At 46.6% G+C, this 26,622-nt stretch overlaps 1 protein-coding gene across 1 annotated transcript in view; it reads left to right on the forward strand.

Moving 5' to 3' along the window:
- Window positions 1-26,622, forward strand: part of USP4 (ubiquitin specific peptidase 4) — a 140,160-nt gene that overhangs the window by 11,634 nt on the left and 101,904 nt on the right. The window contains exons 4-6 of the mRNA XM_024211357.2: window positions 6,715-6,841; window positions 7,968-8,113; window positions 10,957-11,018. Of these exons, the coding sequence (XP_024067125.1) occupies window positions 6,715-6,841; window positions 7,968-8,113; window positions 10,957-11,018 (335 nt within the window). The remainder of the gene's footprint in view (window positions 1-6,714; window positions 6,842-7,967; window positions 8,114-10,956; window positions 11,019-26,622) is intronic.

Raw genomic sequence — 26,622 nt, forward strand, 5'->3', positions numbered from 1 at the left:
GCTTCATACCTATTAGCTCTTTGTCTACATGTATCCAGGTGTGCAATCCTAACATAGGTGGATTCTCACTACAGTTATTTAGGCCCAGAAAATAAAAAGATCAATGCAAAGTTCTTTGGACTAAATAAGGAAAGAGCTCAAATTGCAAATGTTGTTATAATGCTTCATGTTGTCTCCACCGTTACTTCTCATCCTCTGCCTTCTCTGATTTGGTTTTGCTTGTCTGCTGCTTTCGCAAAGATGTGGATATTTTGTCTTGAAAGGCTTGACATGTTTCTCTTCATTGTCAAAAGCTCTGACAGCAGTGGTTGTCACCAGAAGACCACTGTGATCTATCAGACCCAAGCCATTTGTCTTCCCGGAAAACTGCTGGCACCCAAGAAGGGAACCCTTAAGAGGATAGTTGAACACTCCCCTTTGTATCTAATTTGGAATATTTTAATAATAAATAGGTGATTTACTTATCTAGTATTCCAGGTATTGTATAACTTAACTATAACACTTACAAACCTCCAGTGATTCTCTGTCTACACAGTAAGCTCCTTGCTCTCCACAAAGAAGGTCGTTCCCCCCCCCCCCCCCCGACATTTCATGCATGTCCCTGAGGGAAAACTTGAGAATGCAGCCTGTGCAATATGCCTCAGCGTTAACAGATCTGGGTTTTGACTGAGGGAGATGGAGTATGTTCCAGAGTTGATGATCTTTCACAAAAGCTCTCTGTCTCTTCCTATTAAATCTGTGGGACTGTTACCGTGAGCACCTTAGGCTTTGCCATTTTATTGGCCTACAGCGCAGTTGGCCTATAAAGTAGCCAGGACCCAGAAATGTACTAGAGGCTAGTGCAAGTCATGGAGCCCATGTGTGATGCACTAAACAAGTGATTGGCTACATCCTGTGCTAGCAGGAAATTCCTAGTGTGCTACAGGTGTAACCACACATAGGGCATATTGTGGTTATCCCATCTCGAGGTGACAAAGGCCTAGATCCCCATGGTAAAATCTTGCCTCTGAAGAGAAGTCAAAAACTTCTAGGCAAGTACAGATCTTGGCTTTAGGGCTTTTGCTTCCCAGGAGCAGCTGAGGACCTAATATAATCCCCACGTTATAAACATGTGTAGTGAAAGATGAGCACACTTCTCTCATACAGGCTAGGTGGATACCATTTTTCCAAACCCACAGGCACAACTTCTGTTCTTTCTGAACAGAGTCTCTGCCTAATAACTCTCATCCAAGCGTGGCCAGATGCAGGTTACGTTAACTGCACCTTCCAGGCCTCCTGAAAGTAGGCAGGATGTAATATGTGCACTGAATCCACCTGGGTTTGCACCTCACTAACTACCTAATGGCTTCATGTATGTAGAATCATAGATTTTAAAGCCAGAAGGTACCATTATCTGAACTCCTGCATAATGCAGGCCAGAGAATTCCTGCATCAGGCCCATAATTTCTGGTTGAGCAGATCTTAGGAGACAGCCAATTGTTATGTAAAGACTTCAGGTGATAGAGAATCCATCACATCCCCCTAGTTAAGCTGTTCCAGTGATTAATTACTTTCTGTTAAAAATTGGGCCTTTTTTCCAGGTTGAATTTGTCTAGCTTCAGCTTCCAGCCACTGGATCTTTTAATGCTTTGCCTCCTAGATTAAAGAGCCCTCTCCTATCAGAAATCTCTCTGTGTAGGTATTGATGCATCATGTTAGTAGAACACTGATAGAGTAGAATGCTCTGTGAAGAGTGCCCCTGGGGCAGATGAACAGCTCCCCAGTATTGCTTTCTGAGACATCTTGGAGAGAAGGGAACTGAGTCACTGGAGGGACTGTCTGCTCCTCGTATGGGCTGCACAAGTGTTAACAATGCCTTGTTCTGAGCAACAATCTTCCTGATTTATTTTACTGTGTAGAATGAGTGACAACCTGAGCACATCAAAGCAAGAGTGCAGTCCCTCTCGCTCCTTCACCTCATTGTCTCTACTACTTCATTCACGCATTCCATCTCCACTGCCACTCCTTTACTTTTCCTCCCACCCTCTCCCTCATTTTCACTGTGTGCATAGTTATAATGGTAGAAAGGAAAGAAGGGAAAAGAGGAGCACTGAAGCCCTTCCCCTAGATTGGTAGCACTGGCTAGGGAAAAGGACAGAGCCCAGTGCCAATGCTTCCTCTCTGTATGATGGACATTTGAGCATGGTGCATGTGTCACAGATCCACAGGACCAGTGCTATGGCCCCAGCTTTGGAACAGTCTCTGGGAGGAACCCCTTCAGCGTGCCATACCCCCTACGGGGTCTCACTCTTCCTTCAGGCTTATGCATGTGGCTTCACCGCCTCCTTAGACTGGATCTGTGGTCCTTCAGCGCCCCTGCTTTGCCCAGTGAGCTCCGTTCAGCAAGTCCAACTGAGACGTACAAGTCTCCATCAGAGTCTAATCATAGAGAGCAATACACCTCACTAAGCACTTGTAGTGATACCCAGCCAATGTCGTAAAACAGTAGGGTTTATTTGTCAACTGGAATACAGCAGGGGAAGTCCTTAGGTTAGCATAAAGACATGAAGGCCATGTCAGAATCCATTCTGGTTAGTCCAGAGCCCAAAGCTCTGTCACTCAATTAGACTTCCTGGTGAGTGGCCCCTCTTCCCCCACTTCTTCAGCAGCCAACATTTAACTCCCTACCTCACCCCTCTTAGTCCTTTGTTCTCAACCTGGGCAATGTTGCTTGGTATCCTGCAGAGAGGTGGGCAATCTATGGCCATTGGTTGCTAGGTGTCAGTGTCCAGGCAAGTGGATTTGCCATCATATTCTGAGATACTCCATTGACATGGGACCCAAGATGCAGACAGAAAGGTGCCACCCACACCTGTGTCTTAGCCTGCTCCAAGAGCAAAGAGCCCTATTCCACCGTCTCCGTAACAATGCAGCACATAGGGGAAACTGAGGCACACAATTCATAGCATTTACAAAAAATTCCCACTTTGTCACAGCATGCCCACAGGGGACATGGCCACACATGCAAGGGGCTTGCTGGGAGGTTTGCTTGTACAGTGCCAAAAGCAATTGCTGGAGGAAATCACGGGCACTTGATCTTTGGTTGATTTCCTTCCTGCAATGGATAATGTAACCTGCCATACCCAGCCCTAAAATCAAACTGCCTGGACGTGAGAAAATCTGAGAACTCCGCTATTACTGGAGTGGCCTTGCCACACTTGTCTTGATGACCTTTTCTTAAACAGGGAGGTTTGAGATTTAAGAATAGTCAATAGTTGGCACAAGTGTCAATAGTAAGAGGTGGTTTCCTGAGCAAAGGTGTAACTTTAAGAGCAGATGGCACCTGGCCTTCTTAAAGAGAGGAATTGACATGCTCCTAATAATGGAGTGAGGCCTTCAACAGAGGAGGACAATGGTACAACTCCTATGATGTAGCACAAAGTTCCCCCAGAACCTCAGTGAACAACACTAACTTAAAGGGAAACAAAGACTGTGTGTGTTTCCTAGCTTGCCTCCATACTCACAGCTCTGCTACGATGGAGACAGAAGGTTCAGTCCACATCCAAATGAGCTCATCCTCAAACTGTATTCCTCATGGCATGAAATACTTGGTTCTGTAATCCCGTGGGTTAATCAGGCTGTTCACCACTCAGCACACTTCCACTGATTAGGACTTGGCAATTGTGAAGGAAGTGGAAGAAACTTTTCTTGCAAGTTGAACCTTCGTTGTTGCCAGATCCTCCTGCCTGATGGAAGTAGCCTGTAGGGGTGGATAAGAGGAAATATTATACAGGTATTTGATTGGAGACTGAAGGCTTGTCCTTGGGCCAGCATAAGTAGGACCTTTGAAGAAGAGCCCCCACCCTTTTTTGTCCGCTCCCACTTTGCACAGTGGGGTGAAAACCAATTCTAAAAAGTGTGCATGTAACTGTCTGAGCCTGCAGACAGAGTGCATCTCTGAGGGTGGGACCTTGAGATTTCCTGCTGCATAGGCTCAGTTTTCAGCTAACATATGAAAAGAGGAATATCAAGTAGAAGTAGGAAAGTAATCTTGTTGCTATTCCCAGCATTGGTAAAACCACTACTAGAATACTGGGCCCAGTTTCTTATACCTGCACTTCCAGGAGGGTTTGGAAAACTGGAGAGAGTTCAATGGAGGTCAGTAAAAATGATCCAGTGGCTGGAACACAAGCTGTTATGATGTCTGGCTTAAGGAGCTCAATTTATATAGCTTATTGAAGAGAAGGTTGAGAAGTGTCTTGATCACTGTGCGTAGGTATCAACACACGGAAAGCATATTTCATGGGGCAGGACTTTTTAAACTTACTGACCGAGATATAAAAAGGTGGTCGGAAGTTGAAGCTGGACAAACTTTGATGGTATTTCCTAGCAGTGAGGCTGATTCAACATTGGAATAGTTTATGTAGGGAGATGTTAGACTTGCCTTTGCTTGGAGACTTTAAAACGAGATTAGCTATCTTTCTGAAAGATAAACTTTAATTTGGTTTCTGGGAGAGGTTCTGTAGCCTTTGTGTAGAGGGGGTTGGCCTGGGTTGTGACGGTCCTATATGGCTTAGGAGTCTGTGGGTCCCCCTTTCACTCCCTTTCCTTATGGGTCTTGGGGAGAACAGAATTTCCCACATTGCCCTCAGCACGCTCATAACACTTGTAGCTCTGTATGGTGATGACTATAATCTAATCTCATGCTGCAGGGCTTCAGCCAGTCATTTGCAGGGGTCACAAAAATGTTTTTCCCCAATGCACATTTGTAATCCCTCCTGCACCCCTGAATCACCAGTGATTGGCCACAGCTAGAGATGGGACATTAGTTAGGATGGACTGGTGCTCAGAGGTGGTCCAGAGACTCCTGTCTCGGATGCCTGGCTGATGTGTCTTTTCACATGCTCAGGGTCAAACTGATCTCCAGATTAGAGTCAGAAAGGAATTTCCCCTCAGGTCAGGTTGGGTGGGACCTTGTAGGCTTTTCATCTTTGTCTGCAGCATGGCATGCCTGGTAGGATCATCTGGACATGTTTCACCTAATCAGTTCACCACTCACTGAAGTCAGTGGGCTCAACAGAGGGGTATTTGGGTGAAGTTTAAAGGCTGTATAATATGCAGGTGGTCAGACTAGATAATCGGATTGTCCCTTCTGGCCTTAGATGCTATGAATATATCTTTTCCTCCCTCCATCCACTGCCACCATCTCCCCCTCCTTTCTTCTTTCCCATCAGCTTTACCTTCTCTGATTGCCCTCCTTATCCCACTCCTCTGACCAACATAATATATATCACTGCCAACCATTACTTCATCATCTCTTGCTCTCTGGCTCCTGGTTCTCACCAAGACCAAGATCTCATCTGACACTGCTACTGCATCCAGTCTGTCATATGATGGCTTCTCTTACCACTTCTCTCACCCTGAGTCATCTTCTGAAGTCTGTTGGCAGGTTTGTTGGGCTGCTTCTCTCTCAATCCAGTCATTTCCAGCCCCTCCTTCCCTCTTCTTTGAGCTTTTGAGTCTGACTCCCTAGCCCTGGCTCACCCCCAGCCTCTGCTTGTTGCCTTCTTGTTCTCTTGCTGTGGAGTCTCTGGAAGTCTTGTGACTAAGCTGACCGTGTCTGCTACAACTGCATTCTTTCTGCCGTGTGTTTATGCAACAGATCTACTTTACCTCCCTCACTGAATCCTACATTGCCACTTCTTCATCACCCCTTCCCCACTTCCTGCCTGCGTCTCTCAAAGAAAATATCCGTAAGGCTTGGCTTGACCTCCTCCCAGCCCAATGGGTTCCAAATTTCAGTTGGGACTTCTGGGTGCTACTCTAATATGAATAGTCACTTCTAAGATATATAGGCTGCCCTGTGTACTGGTGAAGCTAATACTGGCTCCACACACTGCTATATTCCACCTCTATAGCTCAGCTCCCTAATTGGAAGTAACATGGCATGTGGTACATAGCTGCACAGTTAAGTCCCTGTGCACTACGCCTTTTTATGAGTGCAGATGATAGCTGAAAGGAAAGGGTTACTGCACATGTGCAGTTTCACATTTGGAAGTATTCAGCCCTTCATTTTGAAACCAATTTTTGTTAGGTTTACCAAAGCAAACAGGATTATTTATGTTCCAGTAAGTACTTGACGTTTCAGCCACTTTTGTGCCATCATTGATTTATTTTTGTTTGAGGATTGGGGGTGGGAATGTAGTCATGAAATCATAAAATGGTTTGTTTCTTCCTTGTTGTAACTCAAAATAACAGGCGGGATTTTGTTCCAATGTTCTGGTTGTGGGAAATTGCCTTTGGGCAGAGACCAGGCACAGAAGGTAAACGTTTTTGGAATTCTCTGCATGAAACATAGGAGTTGCAATAGAAATTGTTTTTTGCAACCTTAACTAGTTGATGCTACTACTCAGCTGTTATAATTAAGTTTCAGAACTTTCCCATGGGGAAAAAAGGATTAGTCTGTGTGTTACAGATGGGAAGATGGTGATTGAGAAGTTGAATGTCTTGATCTAGGTCACACAAGAAGTCGGGGCAGAGCTGGGATTAAATTCATGAATTCCCAGCTCCCAGTTTTGGAGTCAGATCACCCCTTCCCCCACTCAGTTTAAAACTGTAAATCACTGTTTAGGCAGCCAGTCCAGGTTGTGGAGGGCCCTTTAAAAATGATTGTCATCTCACCTATGTGGGGTGGTCAGTATCATGCCTGCTTCAGGGGCAGCCTTTTGTTTATAGGTGGTGGAGTACGGTCTGTTTGTGAAGCACTGTAAAGTAGAAGTTTACCTCCTCGAACTGAAGCTGTGTGAAAATAGTGATCCTACCAATGTGTTGACCTGCCATTTCAGCAAAGCAGACACCATTGGTAAGTAGCTATGTGATATTTGCAGCTTTGAACTGACTGACTCTCATAAGGAATGTTTAAAAACACCTCATTTAATAGCAGTAAATGGGGGTAGAGCGCTCTAGCCTGTTGGTACGTGACTACAAGATTTGGGTTGGGTTGCCTCTGATGACCTTCTCCTGTCTCTAGGGTCAGCACAGTGGTGGCTGCGTGCCCTACTCCTCGCTTTGCTTTGTAAGTCCTACAGAGTGTGCTGCAGATCCTCAGCACCTCTTGCTCCGCGCACACACACAGTGCAGAAGGGGCATCAGGAACGGGGTATGCATCCACCACCACGTACCAACTCCATGGGCTGGAGGCAGCGATGGCACTGACTCAGGTCTAGGGGGAAGGGTTAGGTTTGGTTGGAAAACTGCTTGACCCTTTGAGGCCAGGTGGCTTAAAAGTTAGGACCTGTAAATGAGGGGGTAGGGGTGAGGTTAAAGGGTAATCAGAGCTTATCATTGTCTTCTCCATAGCAAATGGACATGCCATTGTTTGAAACAGTTCTGTGTCTAAATGTTTCCAGTACTTCTCTTGTACATTCTGTCACTGATGTGGCTCCTTGGGCTTTATGACTAAAATATTTCAGCAGATACTTCCTCCAGTTTCCCCTGCTCATTCATTTTACTTGAAAATTGGCCCTATACCCTACATCACTGCATCATCGTATGCCCCCTCCCCTCCCATTTTAAGATGTTGCATGTAGACTATAATGTGATCCATAGATGTGCTTGGCTGATAGTTGCCAGTAGTGTGACCTTGTGCTGCGGGGTGAAAACATTATCTGAGCACGCTTCCTTTTTAAACTCCAATTTTCAGGTGCTTATAGCATTTCAGAAAAGAACAAATTTCTCAAGCTTGCTTGCAGCCCAGCCAAAAGGAACATTTCTGACAGATGACTGCGTATGAAAATAAAGGGTTTTAATAAGTAGACATTTTCAGCTCTAATGATGGTCACACTACTGGATTATGAGACATATCTTTTACTGCTTGGGCATTGATAAAGTGGGGACATATGCCTTTAATGTATCTCTGGTTGGTCAGTTCTTTCTAGAAATATTTAAGCATTTCAGAAGTTTATTATTATATTTTCTCCTCTAAACAGCCACCATTGAGAAGCAAATGCGACAGTTGTTTAATATCCCCAGTGAGAAGGAAACTAGGTTATGGAGTAGGTATATGAGTAATGCCTATGAGCAGGTCAGCAATCTGGACAGCACTGTACAAGATGCAGGGCTCTATCACGGTCAGGTAAGTTGCTCAGAATTCTCTAATAACACTGGTCTACAATTTTTGAGAAGTCGTCTGCTTCAGAGATAAAATGTGCTATTTATTATGTATTTTGATGTGCTGAATTCAAATATGACAATTAAAACAACTGGCTACTGTTTCTAAGATATTTAAGTTTTTACATTTTATGTCTATGTATATTGTGTAGATAGTAGAGTTTTAATCATAAATTGTAAACCTAGGTCTTTTCATGTGTTTATGGTTGCTTTACATGATAATATTTCACCTGTCCTGTTTATGTAACACTTTAAAAATCAGCAAAAGGGTTATATAAATAAAATTTATTATGAAACAAAAGGCAAAAAACTATTCTGTACATAGTTTAGTCCTATTCAGTGTCTACTCGCCGCTTCTTGGCTTGTCTCTTGTATTCATTAAATGGAGCATCTCTTGTCACTGTCCAGCAATAGTCTGCAAGCATTGATGGGCTCCATTTGCCCTGATAGCGTTTCTCCATTGTTGCAATGTCCTGGTGAAATTGCTCGCTGTGCTCGTCGCTCACTGCTCCGCAGTTCGGTGGAAAAAAATCTAGATGAGAGTGCAAAAAATGTATCTTTAGTGACATGTAGCAACCAAGGCTTTTGTATGCCTTGAGGAGGTTTTCCACCAACAACCTGTAGTTGTCTGCCTTGTTGTTTCCAAGAAAATTTATTGCCACTAACTGGAAGGCTTTCCATGCCATCTTTTCCTTGCCACGCAGTGCATGGTCAAATGCATCATCTCGAAGAAGTTCACGAATCTGAGGACCAACAAAGACACCTTCCTTTATCTTAGCTTCACTTAACCTTGGAAATTTTCCACAGAGGTACTTGAAAGCTGCTTGTGTTTTGTCAATGGCCTTGACAAAGTTCTTCATCAGACCCAGCTTGATGTGTAAGGGTGGTAACAAAATCTTCCTTGATTCAACAAGTGGTGGATGCTGAACACTTTTCCTCCCAGGCTCCAATGACTGTCGGAGTGGCCAATCTTTCTTGATGTAGTGGGAATCTCTTGCACGACTATCCCATTCGCAGAGAAAACAGCAGTACTTTGTGTATCCAGTCTGCAGACCAAGCTAGAGAGCAGCAACCTTCAAATCGCCACAAAGCTGCCACTGATGTTGGTCATAGTTTATGCACCTCAAAAGTTGTTTCATGTTGTCATAGGTTTCCTTCATATGGACTGCATGACCAACTGGAATTGATGGCAAAACACTGCCATTATGCAGTAAAACAGCTTTAAGACTCGTCTTTGATGAATCAATGAACAGTTTCCGCTCATCTGGATCATGAACGATGTTGAGGGCTGCCATCACACCATCGATGTTGTTGCAGGCTACAAGATCACCTTCCATGAAGAAGAATGGGACAAGATCCTTTTGACGGTCACGGAACATGGAAACCCTAACATCACCTGCCAGGAGATTCCACTGCTGTAGTCTGGAACCCAACAGCTCTGCCTTACTCTTGGGTAGTTCCAAATCCCTGACAAGGTCATTCAGTTCACCTTGTGTTATGAGGTGTGGTTCAGAGGAGGAGGATGGGAGAAAATGTGGGTCCTGTGACATTGATGGTTCAGGACCAGAAGTTTCATCCTCTTCCTCTTCCTCGTCTGACTCAAGTGAGAATGATTCTGGTGCATCAGGAACCGGCAGTCCTTCTCCATGGGGTACTGGGCGTATAGCTGATGGAATGTTTGGATAATGCACAGTCCACTTTTTCTTCTTTGACACACCTTTCCCAACTGGAGGCACCATGCAGAAGTAACAATTGCTGGTATGATCTGTTGGCTCTCTCCAAATTGTTGGCACTGCAAAAGGCATAGATTTCCTTTTCCTGTTCAACCACTGGCGAAGATTTGTTGCACAAGTGTTGCAGCATATGTGTGGGGCCCACCTCTTGTCCTGATCTCCAATTTTGCAGCCAAAATAAAGGTAATAGGCTTTCTTAGCCATAGTGGTTATACTGCACTTTTGTGATGCAAAAGTCACTTCACCACAAACATAGCAGAAGTTATCTGCACTGTTCACACAAGTACGAGGCATCTCTGCTCACTTTGGCTAAACAGAAATGTGTTCCTTTGCAAAATCAAACACTGACAAATAAGAGAGCACGACACTGTATGATTTCTAGAGCTGATATAGGGCAATTTGTTCAGCAGAGTGATGTAAGCTTCGTTATGATTGCATCATCCATGACTTCTAGGAATAACATGATGCAATTCATATAACGTATGACGCAATACCAGCTTCAGATTGCATCATTCATTGTTTTGCCTAAAAAGCAAGTACTGTCCAAACCCAGTCATAGATTTATTCATAGATCCAGTCAAAGATGTATTTTAGTCATTTCTGGTTTAAATTGAGATCCCTTCCCTTTATAACTCACTTATCCTCCGCCATTCCCAAGTCAAGGGTCGTATATACTGACCCAATAGCATATCTTGAAAACTAGAGCCAATCAACAATTTTAAGCATCATTTTCGTTCTCAGTGACCCAGAATTAGTAAAGTTTGACTACATTTAGTTCAGAAGCATTTTGGCTGTAGAGCAGTGTAATCATGGTATTGAAATGCCTGGTAGGCTAACACGTGGTTTTCCTTGGGCAAGTAGCTTGTCTATGAAAATGTTTTGCTGTATTATGCACAAGAAGAGAATCTATCAGTAAAGAGACCCTGCAACGGAAGCATTATATACATTTAATAGAAAACAAAAGATGTTAAACAATATTCAGAGAACATTAATTAAGAGATGTCTAAGTCATTTTATAGTACATGTAAAATAAGTTTGTTTTTACCTTGCCCTACTGTCTGCATTCCCTCTTCAGGTGCTGTTAATAGAAATGAAGAATGAAGATGGTACATGGCCTAGGCAGTCTCTTCCGGCAAAGTAAGCATCCTCTCCATTCTTGTCTTCTCATTTTTGTTTCATTGTCTTGCTCAACTCTCTAATTCCAGTGACCGGTTGCCTCATAGAGAAGCCCTGTTAAAGGCTATTATTTTGTTAATTTCTTTAAAGAGAAGAGGTTAGCATGCCCTGATCAACTGAATGTGGGATTAAAAGCAAGAATATTAGCATTCTCTAGTTCTAGTTTTGGCCCTGTCACTGACTCTCTCTGGTCTTGGGCTGTAAAAAGGGGATAGGCAACGAAGTGTGATCTCAAATAGGTCACATGATACATGTCTGTACCATGCTTAGAAGATGCTAAGTGTACTATCTGTGCTAAGCATTATTTTTTAAGTTTTAAAACATGCCTGGTTCTTCTTTAGTTGCATTTACAGTTTTAAAAGATGCAAAGACTCAGGGCATGTCTACTCTTAAAACACTGCATCGGCACAGCTGCACCGCTCTAGCACTTTAATGAAGACTCTCTATGCTGATGGGAGAGAGCTCTCCTGTTGGCGTGGTTGATATGCCTCCCTGAGAGGCAGCAGTAGCTCTCCTGCTGACATAGCACTGTCTACACCAGTATAACTGTATAACTATGGTGCTCAGGGGTGTCGATTTTTCTGCAGTGTGGACCGGAACTATATGTCACTGTGGACTGCATAATGAAAATATCTGTGCAGTGGTGGTACAAAAACCAATCAAGATGTCATGGTGTATTAACAGAGATACTAATATTGAGTATTTTATTCCATTCTGTGTTCAATTCCAGTAATCTCCCATCAAAAAGGATATAATAGAAATGGAAAAGTCCAGAGAAGAGCAGACAACATGATCGGAAGCCTGGGAAGGCTTTTGCATAAAGAGAGACTACAAAGATTAGAATTTTTTAACTTAGAGAGGAGGTGAATAAGAAGGGCCTTGATATAAGTATATAGAATAATTAATGCTGTAGAATGAAATTTAAAATGTATGTGTACTGTTTCTTTTCTTGTAGTGCAAGAACAAGGTGACTTTCAGTAAAATAGAAAAGCAGCAAACTTAATGGAGACAAAGGGAGTGCTTTTCTACAAAACACACGGTTAACTGATGGAACTTGCTGTCATGAGATCTTATTGAGGCTAACAGCTTAGTAAGATTATAAAGACCAGGGCTTCAATTTTCAAAAGCTGATTTATAATGGGATCTGTATTTTTAAGTGACTTATTCTTTTGAAAAATGTTCCCTAGATATTTATATGGATCATGACAACATCCACATTTGCAGTTCATAAGATTAAAATTGTATAACTAGTATAAATCATCATGCTTCAGATTGTGTAGATAGTATAAACCATCATGCTTCACAGCAAAAGTCAACCCCTAACTCTCTCAGAATAGGATGAAACATGATCTATGAGCAGGTTAGCCCAGGATTATTCATTCTAGAAGTTTTACATTTTCCTCTGAAGCTTGTTACTGTCCACTGGGAAACAATACAAGATGTGGGGGACCAACCACTGGTCTGATTTGGTAGGAGAATTCCTATGTTTGTACAAGAAGAATTCATTGATCACTGAGGACTATGATTGAAAGGAGTCAAGGAGGTTCAGAGGATTCCATGGAAAATCAGAGCTATGTCATTCTAACTTTCTTTGACAATTGATCCAAAAAGAGAAGGTTCAATCATTTGGCCAATTATAGGTTTGTCTTAAGTGCTGGATACTTGGGCAAGTATCAAATATTCTAAAAATTTACAAGGAATTCTATATAATTCCCAAGTATCATACTTTTTCTCCTTCAGTAGCTAGACTTAGAAACAGACATATACCTAACTTCATATACCTAGGACTAAGTGAAAATGCTTACCAGGGTGCAAGTTACTACCTCCCAATTACAGTAAAAGCTGTGTTATCTGGCCCTGTACCAACCGGAAAGCTCTAAAAATTGGCATTTCTAATCTTCATAGAAAGTCCAGTTTATTGTCCAGTTGGCACAGGGCCGTCAGGTTCCCTATCTGGCTCCATGTGGCTCCCGGGAAGTGGCAGCATGTCCCTGCTGCTCCTAGGCGAAGGGCCACGAGGGGTTCGGAGTGCGGGAGGCGGCGTGGGGCTGTGGGTTGAGGCAGGGGAGGGGCTTTTGGGTGCTAGATCCAGGGGGCGCTCACCTCGGGCTGCTCCCTGTAAGCGGCGATCTGTCCCTGCTGTTCTTAGGTGGAAGCGTGGCTAGGTGGCTCTGTTCACTGCCTCCGCCCACAGGCGCTGCCCCCGCAGCTCCCAAACTCCCTCCTAGAACCTGCGCCCCGTGCCCCAACCCCCAGCCCCATACCCCCTCCCGCACCCAAACTCCTTCCCTCTTAGTTAACTGGACTTTTTCACTTACTGGCACCCACTATTCCCCCAACATACCAGATAAAAAAGCTTTTACTGTAGATGGAAACCTGGGATTTTGGATTATATAATGTAGAATTTATAAAATATTAAGTGTGTTTTATTGAAGAGCTACAAATAGTGGTTGAGAACACTGCAGTAGAAGCATATATCTCTTGTTGGGATTATCTATATCTCTGTTCAATCTGAGTCAATATTTCATTTCCTCTTCACTGGGGAATGGAGTCAGGAATGTTATGCTAAACTGATGTCCACAATTCAATAAGAAAGGAAAGTGATATTGAGTTGATAGCATTTTCTTGCAGGGGCACCTGTTTATCTTCCCTGTTTCTTACATTCATTATATAATCTGTTTAAAAACCCATTTGGGATTTATGGTGATCAGATACCAATCTGCTAGACTGGGGTCTTTATGGATATTGAATGCTTCAAGGGCGAAAGGTTTCTTTTCTGAGAAAACAGTGTACATTAATGTGTAAAAACTCAGGGCTGTGTTAGTCAGACTAAGGCAGGTCAGCACTGGTGGACTAGTTTGACAAGCAGGGTGCTGTTTTGCTCTGAAATTGCCTGTTTCTCAGGGAAATCCATTTCCCTAGTAAACAGGTTGAACTGCAGTGTAATCTTCTTTACCTCAGTATTCAGGGAGTCGGGAGAAGGAAGCTCAGAAATTTATTCTTCGTAATCATATCATGTTTGCTGTAGGTAGCAGATGATTGATTAGGTTAAATCGATAATTTCAGAAGGCCCCTGATAAATCCTTAGTGTTGTTTATTGCTTGTGGGTCTTCTTTAGTGATGTTTGTTCTGCTAGCACGTTTCATTATATTAGATTTATGGCACAATTATTGATATGATTATACTTTTTTCCTTTTTGCAAGATTGTTATTACACTTGCTTTTCTCCCATCTTTTGGTGCTTCCCCTGTTGCCCATGATTTTTCAAAAATGTCAGTGGATCAGGCTGTTATCTGGACTGGCTTATATATACATATTCGTATTTCCCAGCATTCTCTTTCCTGCTTGTTCTCAAGAGTCATTTCACAAGGTCGGTCTTCCTTATTTTGTTCAGTATCTATCTTGTTGAATACATGCTTAAAAAGGAGTCATTTAATTTCAGCATTCTCATTTATTAATGGACCAAATTTCTTCCTAGTATTAACTGCTTCTGATGTTTTTTGTTTGATTGCCCCCCACTCCTTTTTTTTAAACTGATTTTTTTTTTTTTAGCATTCCTTTACGCAACCAAGTTAGCTGATTCTTATTTCTTGGTGTCTTCTTTTTCAGGTAGCTTGTAGTCAGCCACCTTCTATGCTGCTAGATGAGGCCTCCACTCAAACGTTCCTCTCTAGATTCCTTAATTTCGCCAGATGTGCTTTCCTGAAATCTAACACCTCTGTAGAGCTGCATTCAGTGAACAGCATCTCTAAATCCTCATTCCTACTATGTTGACTTGAAATCAAGCAACCCATGGTCATACATTCCAAGCTTCCTGGTAGTCTGTCAGTTCCCCCCCATCAAGCAAGATGTATATCCAAAATGGCTTATCGTTTGGTTGTAGAATAGAAGTCTCCATTTTCTTTTACATAAAGTAGTCTTCTGCATAATTAAAAGACCTCTTTTTGATACTGCATCTTTGGCTGTATTTGTTGCTCAACAAATATCTGGATAGTTAAAGTCTAACGTGAGTATAGTGCTCTGTGGCTTAGAATGCATTAAGAAGTTGTCTAGGAACCCTTGTTTCAATCTTTTGTTCTGGTGGTCTTTATCAAGTGTCTGCAGTGCAGAGAAGTGGTGCCAATATTTTAACTATTTCCTGGGCGTAGGTAATAAATAGGGCTGTGCGATTAATCGTGCTGTTAAACAATAATAGAATACCATTTATTTAAATATTTTTGGATGTTTTTTACGTTTTCAAATATATTGATTTCAAATATTTGCACTGTAAAAAACAAAATAAATAGTATTTTTCAATTCACCTAATACAAGTGCAATCTCTTTATCATGAAAGTGCAACTTACAAATGTAGAATTATGTACAAAAAAAACTGTCAAAAACAAAAAATGTAAAACTTTAGAATCTACAAGTTCTCTCAGTCCTACTTCTTGTTCAGCCAATCACTCATGCAAACAAGTTTGTTTACATTTACAGGAGATAATGCTGCCTGTTTCTTGTTTACAATGTCCCATGAAAGTGAGAACAGGTGTGGAGTAACAAGCTATTTATGTGCCAGATGTGCTAAAGATTCATATGCCCCTTCATGCTTTGACCACTGTTCCAGACGACATATGTCCATGCTGGTGACGGGTTCTGCTCGATAACGATCCAAAGCGGGGGACTGACGCATGTTCATTTTAGTCATCTCAGTCAGATGCCACCAGCAGAAGGTTGATTTTCTTTTTTGGTGGTTCGGGTTCTGTAGTTCTTCTTCGAGTGCTTGCTCATATCGATTCCAATTAGGTGCGCGCACCGCGTGCACGATCGTCAGAAGTTTTTTACCCTAGCAACTCTCGGTGGGTCGGCTGAGGCGCCCCCTGGAATGGCGCCCTCATGGCGCCGGATATATGCCCCTGCCGACCCAGCGCCCCCCCCAGTTCCTTCTTACCGTCCGGGATGGTCGTTGGAACTGTGGAGAGCGGCATAGCTGACCTCCACATCCCTAGCTTTCTCATTGTCTTATAGTTAGTTCTTAGTGTATTTTATTAGTTTAGCAGTTTTTAGAGAAGTCTTAGTAAGTTTGTATATCGTATATTAGTGTATATAGTTGTACATAAGTTGGGGAATCGGGGTTTATCCCCGTTCCTCCGCCCCGGTACCAGGGCTCATGCCCAAGTCTCCGAGTTTCAAGCCTTTTTCAGCCTGTCTCAAGCCGATGCCCATTGGAGACCCCCACGACTCCTGTTTTGAAGTGCCTGGGGGAAGCGCATCAACCTGACAAGTGCCGCATTTGCAAGTCTTTTAAGCCTCGGACAAAAATGGAGCGGGACTTCGGTCTAAAACAGCTCCTCATGGAAGCTTAGCATGGACACACCATGGTTGAGCTGGGCCTGCCGTCCACTCCGGAGACTTTCTCCACTGCTCGCGACCTGATCGCGCTAACGGAGCCCGGACCGTCTCGCCCTCCGGCACGGCCGGTGCGGACTGTCCCATCCATAGGGAAGCCCGCCTTCATGCGACCTCCTTCACAGAGCGAAACAGGTCGGCACCGCTCTCGGTGCCGGTCGCAGTCCCGGTCTCGCAGATGGTCACGGTCTCGGCGCTGCTCGCAGTCCCGGCACCGATCTCCATCTCGGCGCCGGTCTTACTCGCGGCACCGCTCCACCTCCCGGAGGTCTGCCTCCCGGTACGATCGGTCCCGAGCCCAGTCCCGACACCGCTCATCACACGGCTGGTCGCGGCACCGACGGCACCGTCGTTCGTCATTGAGATCGACCTCCCGGCACCGTTATGATCGTCGGTCCCGCTCCCGATCACGGTACCGCTTGGGACACCGGCACCGGTCCCCAGCCCTCACGCGTGGACCAGTAGATGGCGACATGTCAACACAACAACTGCGTTCAGCACCGCCTTGGTGTTCTCGCCCAAACTCGGCGTCGTCCCAAGCGGAGAGTGGCTATAATGTCCAGGGCCAGGACGCTGATGGCGCTAGCCAGGGGCCAGATGTAGGACAGGATCCCGACCAAGGTCCTCCACAGTGGTCCTTCTGGACCCCTTGGGCATACCACCAAGCCCAAGGTGGCCCCTCAGGTGCTTCTCGCTCGGCTTGTTCGGAGCCTAGGGTACCTGAGGCAACTGTTAGCTGTCCTTCCCCGATAGCTTCGGAGGCAACTGCCCTACCGCCTGAACAGCTTGATGTCCCTACGATTGTGGACCTAGGGCAACTGGACCCTCCTCAACCTGACCTTCCCCAAGACCCACTAGTCTAGGGATTGTCGTCTTCATCCTCGCCTGACGAAGCCGTGACAGGCATGTCCTCCTCTGGCCCCCCACCTATAGATCTTCATGCTCACCAGTACCTGCTTCGTAGGGTGGCACAGAATATGAATCTGCAGGTGGTGGAGGTTGAGGACCCGGTGGTGGACATCTTGTCGACCGATGGCCCCACGCGGGTAGCTTTACCCTTCATTAAGACCATTCAGGCGAATGCCAATACTAGCTGGCAGTCCCCAGCGTCCATCCCTCCCACAGCAAGAGGGGTGGAAAGGAAATACATGGTGCCATCCAAAGTTTGAGTACTTGTATGTGCACCCCCAACCTTGCTCCCTCGTGGTACAGTCTGTAAACGAGAGGGAGAGGCATGGCCAACAAGCACCCGCACCTAAGTCCAAGGACGCTAGGCGCCTGGATCTGTTTGGGCGTAAGATTTACTCTACTGGTGGCCTACAGCTCAGGGTAGCTAATCAGCAAGCCCTCCTGAGCCGTTATAACACCTGGAACTCTATGGGGAAATTCAAAGAGTTGGTTCCCCAGGAGCCCAGGGAAGAGTTTGGGGCCTTGCTCGAAGAGGGCAAGAAGGTGGCAAGGACATCACTCCAGGCGTCTTTAGACGCAGCTGACTCGGCAGCTAGAACTCTAGCCTCGGGAGTGGCTATGCGCCGCATTTCATGGCTGCAAATGTCCGGCCTCCCACCGGAACTGCAGCAAACTATACAGGACCTGCCCTTTGAAGGCCAAGGTCTCTTCTCAGAGAAGACTGATCCCAGACTGCAAAGTTTGAAGGATAACCGGGCCACCATGCGCTCATTGGGCATGCATACCCCAGTGACGCAACGCAGGCCCTTCCGGCCCCAGCTGCAGCACACTTACCCTAACCCTCGACCGCGGCAAGACTTCTCTAGAAGGCGTGGTCATGGCAATAGGAAGCGACAACCTGGTCCGAAGCAGGCCAGAATCAGAACCCCCCCTAGATCATCAGCGGAGCCCAGACAAAACTTTTGAAGTTGCGCTCGAGGACGGAGCACCAGTCTCCTCCCAGGATCCTTCCCTGCCTTTCTCCAACCGCCTCTCCTGTTTCCTCCCTGCGTGGTCCCGCATAACGTCAGATCGCTGGGTCCTACGCACGGTGGAAACTGGATACCATCTTCAGTTTATTTCGCACCCCCTTTCCTACCCCCCCTCCCCGTCCCTCTTCAGGGACCCTTCTCACGAGCAACTCCTCTTGCAGGAGGTACAAGCGCTCCTGTCTATTGGAGTGGTGGAAGAGGTACCAAGAGACTTGAGGGGCAGGGGTTTTTCCTCCCTCTACTTCCTAATCCCCAAGGCAAAGGGGGGGCTTCGGCCCATCCTGGACCTACGCGGACTCAACAAATTCATGGTAAAGTTGAAGATCCGCATGGTTACCCTGGGAACTATTATCCCATCCCTGGATCCTGGTACACCGCCCTCGACATGAAGGGCGTGTACTTCCACATAGCGATCTACCCACCGCACAGGCGGTTCCTTCACTTTGTGGTCGGACAGCAGCGTTTCCAATTTGCGGTCCTCCCCTTCGGCCTCTCCACAGCGCCAAGGGTCTTCACAAAATGTATGGCTGTCGTAGCGGCTTGGCTCCGCAGACATCACATCCAAGTGTTTCCGTACCTCGACGACTTGCTCATTCAGGGTCGGTCCGAGCTACAGGTGCGGTCTCACATTCGGTTCGTCATGACCTGCTTCAGGCAACTGGGCCTGCTGCTCAACGCCGAAAAGTCCACTTTGGAGCCAATCCAAAGAATAGACTTCATCGGGGCAGTCCTGGACTCGATTCTCGCCAGGGCGTGCCTACCGCAGACCCGCTTCCAGTCCATGATGACTATTATCCACGCCCTCCAAAGCTTCCCGACCTCGACAGCACGCACGTGCCTCGGTCTTCTGGGCCATATGGCCTCGTGCACCTTCGTGACCAAACATGCCAGACTACGCCTCCGCCCGCTTCAGATCTGGCTCTCGTCAGTATACCGCCCAGGCTGGGACAGTTTGGACACAGTACTCACGGTGCCGACGAAGGTCTTGTCCTCTCTGGGTTGGTGGCTAAACCCCAACCTTGTTTGCGGGGGGATGCCATTCCATGCCCCACAGCCCTCTCTAGTCCTCACCACGGACACGTCCTCTGGGCTGGGGTGCTCACCTCGCGAACCTTCGCACACAAGGCCTTTGGTCCGCACAAGAAATATCCCTGCACATCAACGTCAGGGAACTGAGAGCAGTACGCCTAGCGTGTCAGGTATTCCGCGAACACCTGCAGGGCCGTTGTGTTGCGATCTTCACAGACAACACAACGGCCATGTTTTACATCAACAAGCAAGGCGGAGCGCGGTCGTCACTCCTCTGTCAGGAAGCCATACATCTCTGGGAATTTTGAATAGCCCAATCAATCGACCTGGTGGCATATTTTCTCCCAGGAGTCCAGAACACCTTGGCAGATTGCCTCAGCAGGTCCTTCCTGGCTCACGAGTGGTCGATACGTCCGGACGTTATTCATTCTGTTTTCCAGAGGTGGGGATTTCCCCACATAGACCTTTTCGCTTCTCGTGAGACTCGGAAGTGCCAAGTGTTCTGCTCTCTCCAGGGACGTTCCCCGAGCTCCCTGTCAGACGCCTTCCTGATACCATGGAAAGACCACCTGCTCTATGCCTTCCCTCCATTTCCGTTGGTCCACAAGGTCCTCCTCAAGTTACGCAGAGACAAGGCCCGCTTAATCTTGATCGCTCCAGCGTGGCCCAGACAGCACTGGTACACCACGCTCTTCGATCTGTCGGTGACGGAACCAATCGCTCTACCATTGTGGCCGGACCTGATCACTCAGGAACACGGCAGATTATGTCATCCGGATCTGCAGTCCCTCCACCTGACTGCGTGGCTGCTTCATGGCTGACTCAATCCGAGCTGCGTTGCTCCACTTTGGTGCAGCAAGTGCTCTTGGGGAGCAGAAAGCCCTCCACTAGGTCCACATACATGGCCAAATGGAAGCGCTTCTCCTGCTGGTGTGCCCTAAATAACACTGTCCCTACGGGGGTACCAATACCTACCATCCTGGACTATATTTGGTCCTTGAAACAGCAAGGCCTAGCTGTCTCATCTATCAGGGTCCACCTAGCAGCGATCTCTGCCTTCCACCCGGGCGAGCACGGGCGCTCAGTCTTCTCCAGTGCCATGGTCAGCAGGTTCCTCAAGGGCTTAGAACGTCTGTACCCACAAATCCGTCAGCTGGCCCCTACGTGGGACCTCAATCTAGTCCTATCTAGACTCATGGGTGCCCCCTTTGAGCCCATGGCCACCTGCTCGCTTCTGTACCTGTCCTGGAAAACAGCTTTCCTCATCGCTATCACATCGGCAAGACGAGTCTCAGAACTTAGGGCCCTCACATCAGACCCACCGTATACGATGTTCCATGAAGACAGGGTACAGCTGCGACCACACCCCGCCTCCTCCCTAAGGTGGTGTCTGCCTTCCATGTCAACCAAGACATCTTCCTTCCGGTCTTCTTCCCAAAGCCGCACGCTTTGCGAAGGGAACAACAGCTACATTCCCTAGACGTTCGCAGGGCTCTTGCTTTCTACATTGAGCGAACAAAGCCATTCAGAAAGACATCCCAACTGTTTGTAGCGGTGGCAGACCAGATGAAAGGCCTTCCGGTCTCTTCGCAGTGAATATCGTCTTGGATTACTTCATGCATCCGTGCCTGTTATGACTTGGCTGGTGTCCCAGCTCTACAACTCCCCGCCCATTCCACTCGGGCCCAAGTTTCTTCCTCTGCCTTTCTGGCTCATGTGCCCATACAGGAGATATGTAGGGCAGCGACTTGGTTGTCCGTGCACATTTTCGCTTCCCACTATGCCATAGTGCAGCAGTCCAGGGATGATGCGGCATTTGGCTCAGCAGTCCTTCACTCTGCGACATCTAACTCCGACCCCACAGCCTAGGTAAGGCTTGGGAGTCACCTAATTGGAATCGATATGCGCAAGCACTTGAAGAAGAAAAAACGGTTACTCACCTTTGTAACTGTTGTTCTTCGAGATGTGTTGCTCATATCCATTCCAAACCTGCCCTCCTTCCCCGCAGTTGGAGTAGCCGGCAAGAAGGAACTGAGGGGGTGCTGGGTTGGCAGGGGCCTATATCCGGCGCCATGAGGACGCCACTCCAGGGGGCGCCTCAGCCGACCCACCAAGAGTTGCTAGGGTAAAAATCTTCCGACGATCGTGCACGCAGTGCGCGCACACCTAATTGGAATGGATATGAGCAACACATCTCGAAGAACAACAGTTACAAAGGTGAGTAACCGTTTTTTCCCACATCAGAGTGTTGTTCTTTTAAGACTTCTGACAGCATGCTCCACACCTCGTCCCTCTCAGATTTTGGGAAGGCACTTTGGACTCTTAAATCTTGGGTCTAGTGCTGTAGCTATTTTTAGAAATCTCAGATTAGTACATTCTTTGCGTTCTGTAAAATCTGTTTGAAAGTATTCTTAAATGGAACAACATATGCTGGGTTGTCATCAGAGACTGCCATAATGTGGAATATATGGCAGAATGTGGGTAAAACGACAGAGCAGGAGATATACAATTCCCCCCCAAGGAGTTCAGTCACAAATTGCAGGGCTCAAATAGTGTTTCTAGCTTTTCAAAATCCTTATCTGTTGGCACTGATAGATGGTGCTTTTGAAGAGCTAATGTGGATGTCCTAACGGCTTTATTGCAAAGCAGGCGCTGAATCATAGCCAACGTGGAATTCCATCTGGTTGAAATATCTTGTACGAGAGGTTCTTGTTTCTGTCCATTTGCAGCTTGTGTTATTCCTAGCTCTGTACTGTTAGCTGGACTGTGATTGAAATGGCCCACAAGTTTTCTGCATTTTGCCAGTACGTGGCAAAACCACCCTCACTGAGCGCTACTGTAATGGATCGCTGCAGACTGTGAGCAATGCATGTTATGTGTTCAAAAGGCAAGCAACTGGCGGCTGCTACCATGTTACGTGCACTGTCAGTACTAATTGTTGTTACCTTTTTCTTGAATATTCCATTCTTTCGCCATGTCCGTGAAACGCTCTGCACATGCTTCAGCATAATGTCTCCTCAGAATGAGTTACTGTTACAGCAAACGACTGCAGTGTCCATGCTTCATCAATAAGGTGTGCGGTGACACCAAGATAGCTATGATTGCTCAAGGCTGTCCAGTGATTACCAGTCAAAGCAACAGCCAGTGCATTTTTCAGAAGCTCCAACTTTGTAGTCTTCTCGTTGTCATATAGGTCATTTATTTGTGATGCAATGTTTCCTCAGGAGGGCAAGGTGTATGACTGACTGGAAGATGCAGTTTGAATAATATCTCTGAGACCTCTGTCATTTACAATGTTGAGTGGTCTGCAGTCCATAGCTATCCACTTAGCAATATCATTGGTTAAGGTGTTGTACTTTGTTTGATCCATGGGCTTGTACCGATCCTAAAACTCTGTAATTGTACTCTGTCCTGGCTGGCTGGATTCATTTGCTGGCAGTGGGTTATCTGTAGCACAAGATCCGGAGACAAAAGCATGCTTAGAACGTAGGTGGTACTGCAGACTTGAAGTGCTCCTATGGTATTGGAACTCAGCCTTGCAATAGCTACAGGTAAGTCTTTTTAGCCAAAGAACCATCTGGAAGTATTTTAAATATAAACTTCCCATTCTAAAGTCCTGAACTGTTGCTGCTTTGCTCCATTACCGTTTTCTGATATTTAATCATTCCAGATCATGAAAGCACAATAGAACTGTGTCAGTGTCTAGAATAATTCAATAAATTCTTCTATATAATCAATATATTTGTGTCCTGTTCGAAAGTGTCCTTGCCATGGATATTGAAAGGTTTTTACCTTAGGATTATTAACATTCAGTAGGAGAGTGAATTGTGCAGGAGGTTTTTTTTTTTTTTTGCCTGCTGCTGCTGGGTTAGCCTTTTGTGTACTATTTTGTATGTGTCCTTTAGAGGAGTGTTGGCTTATTGAAGGGGTAAGATTTTTTTTTATCTCAGTACTCTGGAGATGAGAGGGGTGTGAGTTTTGCAGGAGAAAGGTGAATTCTTGATGCTGCTTCTGTTGGGGTGGGTTTCTGAGCTCACCAGGTTCACCTCCTGTCCAAAGAGAGTTTCATCTTAGAAATCTGCATTCAGTGTTTGGGGGGGGGGGGGGAGTAAGCAATGACTTTTGCAGGAGGAGAGTCTGGGAGGACTGGGGGTGACAACGGGGAGGAGCAAGCAATAACTTGTGCAGGAGGAGGGTGAGGGAGGTGTCTTGCTGCTGCTTCTGGAAAGGTGGTTTCTGGTACCGGGCTCGCCTCCTTTTACTGAGCTAGGTGGACTCCCTCCAGCTGAGGGAGCCCTTGTTTGCAATCCTTTACCTCAGGGACTCATACTGCAGGGGGGGAGAAGCTGGTGTGGGGAAACTGAGCTTGTCAGGCCGTGTTCTCTATGGGGTACCCCCGGCGTGAGCAGCCGGCTAGGGGCAGTGGGGCACGACGCAGGGGGGTTGGTCCTGGGACTGAGGGGCCAGCCGGGCACAACAAGGTACAGGATGGCTAGGGTGACAATATGTCCTGTTTTGGCCAGGACAGTCCCCCTTTTCAGCTCTGTCCCGGCTGTCCCTATTTTTTCACCATGGGCATTTGTCCCAGCGACAAGGCAGAGCAGAGAGAGGCAGCTGCTGCCTGGGGCTCAGCTGAAGGCAGCACTGCCTGCCAGCAGGAAAGTGGAGAAATTTTCTGCTGGGGTGGGCAGTGCTGGCTTCAGAGCTGACCCCTAGATGGCGCAGAGCTGGGGGCGGGATAAACCTCAGCCGGGGGAGGCACTTAGCTGCGCGTGGTGGTTCAGCCCGAGCTGCGCGTGGTGTGGAGCTTGGGAGTGGGGATCAGCCCCAGGTGGCATGGGGCTCATGGGGAATGGTGTGTGTGTCAGCTCAGCCCTAACTGCGAGCGACATGAGGCTTAGGGATGGGGGTCAGTCCCAGCCCCAGCTGTGGACAGCACAGGGCTTGGGGGGGGTAGGGGAGGGAAGACCCAGCTGTGGGTGACATGGGGCTGGGGGGCCAGCCCCAGGTGGCATGGGGGGGGCCAGCCCCAGGTGGCATGTAGGGGGGGTCAGCCCCATCTCCGGCTATGGGCAGTGGGGGTCAGCCCCAGCCCCAACTGTGGACGGCACAGGGTTTGGGAGGGGAGAAGACCTCACCGTGGGCAGTGCAGAGCTCAGGGGGGAGGCTGAACCCCAGCTGTGGGTGCGGTTAGGGGGGGTCATGGGGTTAGGGGGGTCAGCCCCAGAGTTTGGGGGGGGGTCAGCCCCAGCTGGCATGGGGCAGAGCTCCAGCTTTGGGAGACATGGGGTTCAGTGGTAGGGGTCAGCCCCTGAGCTCAGTGTGTGTGTGTGTGTGCCCCAGGCAGCACAGGGCTCGGGAAGTGGGGTCAGCCCCAGGCAGCACAGGGCCGGGGGGGGAGGGGGGGAGATCCCAGCATGGGCAGTGCGGCACTCATGGAGTAACAGGGGGCTCAGCCCCAGCTGCAGGTGGCATGGGGAGGGCATCTGGAGCAGCATGCAAGGGGCAGGGTGGCTTGGGCGAGCCCCTGGCTGTCCTGTTTTTACTTATTTTAAAAAAAAAAAAAACCTTCTCAGCTGGAGCTGACATGAGAACCACATACCTCTTTCTGTAGCCTCTTCTCTTTCCATCTGCCCTCCGGTGGCGGCTTGTGTTACTGCCCCTGACCTGAGTTAGCTTCTCCGGAGCAGCCTATGCTACCCTGCTGCGATTAACACATGTTAAAAAAAATTAACACGTTAATTGTGCTGGGCGCTAATCAGCAGTTAATTGACAGCCCTAAAATCAATATATTTGAAAATGTAGAAAAACATCCAAAAATATTTAATAAATTTCAATTGGTAGTCTATCGTTTAACTGTGTGATTAAAACTGTGATTAATCACGATTTAATTTTTTTGAGTTGGTCGTGTGAGTTAACTGCAATTAATCAACAGCCCTAATAATAAACTTCTTGCCCCAGGTCTGCATATCCTGCACAGAGGAGGGGTTCAAATCCTGCTCATAATCTGATGGAGGGAGGGTGCACATAATAGAATTTATAGAACAGAATTTTTTCCCTTTTTTTTCTATTTTAAAAAAGTAGGAAATTACAAACTAAACCAAAAAAAAAAAAGTATTTCTCATTGCAAAATTGAACACACTGAAAATTAGGAAATGCCAGAACTAAGGATGCAGGGAAATTTTAGTTCTGCCTCCTTGTGTGTATGCATTATGATATAATCTTTCATTACATGATAATATTTTCTTTTCTACAGGACCAGTGCCTCAGTTGGTATATAAAGGACAGATGGAGCTCAGGGAATTGAACAGTTGTATAGCGAAGGAGGCTGTTGTTTGTAGGACTGTTTCTTGATTAGCAGAAGTTGAAGATGTGGAGAGACAGGGGACTGGAGGAAGAGAAAGATGGTCTTGTGATTAAGACAGGTGAATATTACACAGGGGAGCTCAGTTGTGTTCCTGCCTCTGCCACAGAATTCTATATGATGCTAAGCAAGTCACTTAAATCAACATTTTGGTAGGCAGCCACATTTTTTCAGTTCAAGAGGAGACACTGGGAGCCTGATTTTCCAGGAGTGTGAAGCACTCTCAACTATAGCTGAAGTCATGGGGTGCTGTGGATGCTCAGCATTTGTGCCATTAAGTCAGTGTGTTCTGGAGGAGGAACCATGGGGATGGGAGTCAGATGGTCCCAAATTCCAATCCTGGCTCTGCCACTGATTCACTGTGTGGCTTCAGACAAGTTGCACTTTCTTTGTCAAAGGGCTTGTCTACACTACCCGCTGGATCGGCAGGCGGCAATCGATCCAGCGGGGGTCGATTTATCGCATCTAGTATAGACGCAATAAATCAACCGCTGAGCGCTCTCCCGTCGACTCCGGTATTCCACCAGAACGAGAAGCGCAAGCGGAATCGACGGGAGAGCGTCAGCTGTCGACTTACTGCAGTGAAGACACCGCAGTAAATAGATCTAAGTATGTCGACTTCATCTATGCTATTCATGTAGCTGAAGTTGTGTATCTTAGATCGACCCCCACGCTGTAGTGTGGACAAGCCCTCAGTTTCCCCATCTGTAAAATGTGATAAGGGGGTCTCCTCTCCCAGGATTGTTCTGAGAATTAATGTTTAGGGGCTTGCATACTGGGGTGATAAGCACCATCAAAAAGCTCACGAGGAAGAAAATATTGCTGTATTCAGTTCAAGGGCTGGATCA

Source organism: Terrapene carolina, unplaced genomic scaffold, assembly GCF_002925995.2.
Source record: "Terrapene carolina triunguis isolate 2854851 unplaced genomic scaffold, T_m_triunguis-2.0 Scaffold310, whole genome shotgun sequence".
NCBI classification, from domain to species: Eukaryota; Metazoa; Chordata; order Testudines; family Emydidae; genus Terrapene; species Terrapene triunguis.